Source organism: Barbus barbus, assembly GCF_936440315.1.
Source record: "Barbus barbus genome assembly, chromosome: 50".
NCBI classification, from domain to species: domain Eukaryota; kingdom Metazoa; phylum Chordata; class Actinopteri; order Cypriniformes; family Cyprinidae; genus Barbus; species Barbus barbus.
Window position 1 is genome coordinate 8,917,677 of NC_136728.1, and position 6,030 is coordinate 8,923,706.

The following is a 6,030-nucleotide window of genomic DNA, read 5'->3' on the forward strand; positions in this document are numbered from 1 at the left end:
AAATCATCCACATTAGGCATACAATAAAAAGGCAAAAAGCATTCACTAAAAATTGTAAACAAGAAGAGCAACATGGGAAAGCTTCAGAAGTGGTGGAAAAACAATACAAGTGCTTCACCATTACGGAATATACAAATAGCAGCATTTTAAGCATAATTTAAAGCATAACGTTAAATACAGCATTGTGTTAAAGGAGTGCAAAGAGGAATTGTCTTGATTGCGAACATCCTGAGACAGTGATCAAATCGGATTAGGAGTAACTATAGAATCGGTCTCTCTAAACGGTGGAAAATCAGAAAAAACTCAAGTGTAGTTACAAAAACTAAACCCTCACACTGCAGGCAACACGGAGCATTTTGGATTTCTGGCACCGGTAATGCATCAAGCTTATGGACTTTTAAAAAAACATAGAAAAGGCTGTGGAAAGAAACATATGCATTCTTATGGAAACATAATGAGATTGAGAGATTCCCAGATTTAAACGGCGTACTGCTTTGGTTGGCTCTTGAGGCTGATGGTCCGTTCGTTTTGTGAGATCACGTGGGCTGCTCGACTGTTCAGCAGCCTGCATTCATGGAGAACATCTGTTGAGATGATTACCAAAAAGATGCTAAATTAGGGCTTTGGAAATGTGACTGCTGATGTGTTTAAGTGGTTTTGATTAATGAATGAAGATGATTTTAGTCCATACCACTGAATTGTTTATAGGCTTCATCGACTATGGCATTGTTTGATCTCTTTATCTCCCAAAAACCATCATCCACCCAAGGTTTGGTCTCTGGCAACTCGGGCAGGTGGCCATTTTTATACATGCCTGCTACAAATAAATAAATAATAAGTAATAAATAAACAAACAAACAGAGAAAACAATATTAAAAAGCAATTAAATAATGTAATTAATAAAATATATTACTTAATAAGCAAAGTGCTTTTAAACATTAGATTAAAATAACATCTATTTTAATATATTTTAAAAAGTAATTTATTTCTGTGATGCAAAGCTGAATTTTCAGTATCATAACTCCAGTCTTCAATGTCACTTGATTCTTCAGAAATAATTCTATAATTGTGGAAACTGCTATACATTATTTTTTTATTATTTGTGAATAAATAGTTCAAAACAACCACATATATTTGAAATAAAATATTTTTTAACAATGTAAAAGTCTTTACTGTCACTTTTGATCAATGTGATGCATCTTTGCTGAATAAAATTAATAATTATTTGTATTATACTAACCCTAAACTGTTGAATGGAAGTGTATTTTTAGGGCTGTCAAAGTTAACATGCACGAATTTGATGCAAAAAAAAAGTTTATATCATTACAGTCGTTTTAGCGTTTAAGCATGATATTATCATATTATATACACAAACTTGCATGACAAAGTAATACACAAGTGCATTGAATTTTTCTCTTAAAATCTTTGGAATTTTTCTGGATTTACAAATCCTTGGGAACTTTTGGGATAACATAGGTTCACAACTGCATGAAATGTATCGCACTGTGCAAGTAGTTTTTGTATATTGTATTACGAAAATCTTACATATTGTGCCTTTAAATGACATGATTAAAATCCCAGCAAATACCTTTAATCGTATCATCAATATCTTTGCATAGTTGGTATAAGTCACTTCCACGTCCCACCACCCTTTCACCTGAAATGACACGTTAAAAGGGAATATGATAACTTGCTAGACTGAGTATAAAATTTAATGCACAACCGCATGTGAAATTCTATTAAAAACTCACCATCCAACACTTTCATGTTTGGGAAAATGTCAAGAATTAGAGTCCGGTATGATGAATTCTTGCAGACTGTAGCAAAATAAATTAGTATGAATTAAGGGCCATATTTAGAGCTCCAAAGACATTTAATTAAAAAAAACCCATAAAAGCACTAACCTGGATTGGTATAATTATAGGTGTTGTCCTTCAGTCTGATGCTCTCAAGCTTCTTTAAAGACTTCAGAGCATGAAGATTATCAACACTGTAAGTGCAATGCAACATGTGTGACATAGAAAGGTGGATACCAAAGCAGATAAATATGAGTAGCTACAAAGGCTGCTTACCTTGGTATCACATTGCCAGCAACATTCAAACTCTTTAAACTTTCACAGTTGGAAAGTGGTTCTGAGAAGAAACATGTTCAACTCCAAAAGTCAGATATAATATCACAGATTTGTTATTTTTTTAGATGTATAATCACATGAAAGGAATAGTTCATGTAAAAATTTTAATTCTCAGGATATCACGATATTCACCGGAAGAGAAATGTATCATTACATCAGCTGCTCACCAATGGATGCTCTGCAGTGAATGGGTGCCGTCAGAATGAGAGTCCAAACAGCTGATAAAAACATCATAATAATCCACACCAGTCAATCAGTTGACATCTTGTGATGTGAAAAGCTGCATGTTTGTAAGAAACAAATCCATGAAGATGTTACTTTAAACCTTCAATAGTCCTGTATTGCTTTCTCCTGTGAAAAACAACAGCTCTAAACAATTATGTTTGTGGATTTTGATGTTACAGGACAACAGGAGATGGACTTTTTCACTGGAGAAAGCGTTATTATGCATGGATTATGGACTCTATTATATTTTGGCTAGAAGCAATGGTTTAAAGTTAAAACGCCTTAATAATGGATTTGTATCTTACAATCAGCAAGCAGCTTTTCACTTAACAAGATGTTAATTGATGGACTGGAGTCATCTGGATTGCTTGTGGATTATTGTGATGTTTTTTATCAGCTGTTTGGACTCATTCTGACGGCACCCATTCACTGCAGAGCAATTGGTGAGCAAGTGATGCAACGCTAAATTTCTCCAAATCTGCTTTTTGAAGAAACAAACTCATCTACACCTTGAATGGCCTGAGGGTGAGACCATTTTAAAGCTAATTTTCTTTTTTGTTAGAGCTATTACATTAGGATTTAAATAACTATTACCTAAATTAGAGATTCTGTTTGCTGACAAGTTAAGAACAAGAAGTCTTCGTAGAGGTGAAAGAGGCCCCAGATTTGTGATGTTATTTCCAGAGAGGTCCAGCCTCTCCAGGTTTATACACTCTCCTGTGCATCCAAGATCATAAATTCCTGCAAAAACACATGATTGGGTTTTTGTGTATTTCGAGAATGTATTCTGCAGACAATAAAATCATTATCATCTTACCTAAATTCCTAAGTTTAAGAAACATAATGGACTCCAAATCGAACTCCCCGGTGCGGGACTTCAGAAGCACAGTGGTGATCTTTGCACATTCTGTTTCTGGAATATGAGGAGAATGAGTGTGATTATACTTTATGCAGCTGAGGGGACATTATCAATGTGGCTCTCCATGATGCCAAAGGTTCAAATGGTGATTACAGTTTTAATCTTGCTTTATGTGTGAACTCTCAAAGACCAGATTACAGCTGCAGATCTCCTCTAGGTTTAATTTAATGCCCAGCAAGGTTTTTTTTTTTTTTTTACTCAAACATTTTTATTAAACAACATTTTCTTGTCCTTCCATAATTTGTAGTTTCTTATCCTTTTTTATTTTAATAAAGTAAAATAAATGAACTAAATAAATAAATCAACTAATTCATGCAGATTGTATTTTAAATGTAGAAGACATACTATTTTTTTACTTTGTTTTTAAATACAGATAAGTATTATTATCTAATTATATTGTTATTATTATCTATTATTAATAGTGCAAAAATATTTTTTTTTAAATAGAAAGGTTCTAAATATTATTAACAATTATATACTTTATTTATGAATAATTTGTCAGATTTAAGTAACATTTTGTCCTTAAACTATGTGAAAACATGCCAGTGATATTATTTTTATATTCTATATTATAAAATATATATTTATTTATTTTATATTATAAAAATAAACTGGTTATTTTTGTTAAACTGGTTAAAACATTTTTGTTCATTAAAATAGCTGAAATCATCATAATAAATAGACGAAAAACAGTGAACAAAAATGTAATAGACATTTAAGAACTAAAATAAAAAACTAATAAAAAATTGTTAAACCTAGTATTTAAATAAAAAAATACTAAACTAAAATTGAAATGAAATGAAAACTGAACAAAAGCTAATTCAAAATATTAATAAAAAAAATAATAGTGTATAAATAATAATAAAACAATGTTATGGGATTGGTTTCTTATAATCTGCTCTTCTAAAAAGGTAAAAGGAAAAAAAATCGTATAAAAATAACAATCTTACTACAATGATAACAAGCACAGCCCCCACTTGAAAGAGTTTTGCGAACTAAATGAAATAGCTGTCATTATGTAGATGCACTAAACGTTGTTGCTACCCAACAGTTGGTTTAATCAACGGAACCAAATGTGTTTAATGAACCAAAGTAAGCGCACAAGAACAAGCAAGCGATTCCCTAAAGAAGACGCCATGCTGTTTCACCCATATAATAATGCAAGACTACACTTATTAGGCTTCCAAGCAAAATAAAAATCCTTCAAAACAAAACTGCATGTGATTTTAATCCCAGAAGTATATTTGTGAATCAGCACCACAGTGTGTGGACAGCTACCGCTGCTAGCAGGCGCTAACATCAAAACACTGCTTTAATAACTAACTCACCGTTGTCCTTTTCCCTCTTCGAGTCCATTGTCGCTCAGATTTCCGCAGTCATTCGCAGATTACAGCATGGGACGGATGTTTTGTTAATAAACGCTGGTGGGCATGAACACACGGCAGATCTGAGCAGGTGTGACTGTTAGCTCTGCGGCTAGCCTCACTGTAGCGTCTGCCCTAGATACTCATGGGTTTAATGTCCCCCTGCTGTTCCACTGCTCCGATGTTTTTATTCATTTCAAGCGTTCTCTTGGTTTAATTAATAAATTAATTATTCAAAGTTCAGCCCAGCCGGAAGTTGCCCTTCCAGTGTTTTTGTGTGCTTGCAGTGGTTACTAGGATATTGTCATGGAAACAGGGACAGGAATGCAGAAGTTAGCATTTTTGTTATGATATGTGACGTTTGTTTTATAAATGGACTAAGTAGCCTAAATAAAGTGAACAAATTCACTCAAATGCGAAATATAATTTGTTTTGAGCCACTTGATGTTAAAAATACAAGTTTTGTGTTATTAGCATCGATGATTCAACTTTATAACGTTCGTTGTGTTTTTTTATGTAGGCTAAATATTAATATAATTATAGTTTATACAGTATAGTAAAAAGAAACCAAATTTAAGCAACGTAATTTAACTTTGTTTATAGCCTATTTATCTGTTTATCTCTCTCTAATCTTAAATTATCTTACAAATGTGACCATGGGCCACAAAACCAGTCATAAGGCTCATTTTTTTAAAATTGAGATTTATACATCATAAATAAATAAGCTTTCCATTGATGTATGGTTTGTTAGGACAATATTAGGCTGAGATACAACTATTTGAATATCTGAGGGTGCAAAAAAATCTAAATATTGAGAAAATCGCCTTTAAAGTTGTCCAAATTAAGTTCTTAGCAATGCATGTTACTAATTAAAAATTAAGTTTTGATATATTTATGGTAGGAAATTTACAAAATATCTTCATGGGACATGATCTTTACTTAATATTCTAACGATTTTTGGCATAAAAGAAAAATCAATAATTTTGACCCATGCAATGGCTATTGCTACAAATATACCCCAGAGACTTAAGACTGGTTTTGTGGTCCAGGGTCACAAATGATCTTAAATGTTCTTTATATTGCTCTTTAGAGTGGAAAAGTATTCTTTAGATTATGATTATAAAAATAGCACTGTGATTAGCCTATAAGATGTTTTAGTCTTGCAGTCTTCAATTAATTTCCTATAGCCTATTTTAGTTATATTTTTAGTTGTTTTAAAATGTTCTGTTTTATTAGTAACTAATAGTTTAATTAATAATGCTACAGTTATTATTAGATAAAAAGTGTAAACTTTTATAGTAGGCATGTAATTTAGATGATGCATATATTAAGATGATAGTGTTCTCTGTGTTTAATGCTGCCCCCTGCTGGAGTGAAGTGAATCGTTTTC

General features: G+C 32.2%; 1 protein-coding gene across 1 annotated transcript in view; it reads right to left on the reverse strand.

Moving 5' to 3' along the window:
• Positions 1-4,928, reverse strand: part of LOC306868043 (leucine-rich repeat-containing protein 61-like) — a 5,196-nt gene extending 268 nt beyond the window's left edge. The window contains exons 1-9 of the mRNA XM_079414030.1: positions 4,605-4,928; positions 3,175-3,270; positions 2,952-3,098; positions 2,073-2,133; positions 1,905-1,990; positions 1,752-1,817; positions 1,589-1,657; positions 692-817; positions 1-584 (exon numbers count right to left, since the gene is read on the reverse strand). The exon at positions 1-584 is cut by the window's left edge and continues 268 nt beyond it. Coding sequence (XP_079270156.1) covers positions 478-584; positions 692-817; positions 1,589-1,657; positions 1,752-1,817; positions 1,905-1,990; positions 2,073-2,133; positions 2,952-3,098; positions 3,175-3,270; positions 4,605-4,632 — 786 coding nt within the window. The 5' untranslated portion in view covers positions 4,633-4,928 and the 3' untranslated portion in view covers positions 1-477. The remainder of the gene's footprint in view (positions 585-691; positions 818-1,588; positions 1,658-1,751; positions 1,818-1,904; positions 1,991-2,072; positions 2,134-2,951; positions 3,099-3,174; positions 3,271-4,604) is intronic.
• Between the last annotated feature and the right edge of the window lie 1,102 nt (positions 4,929-6,030).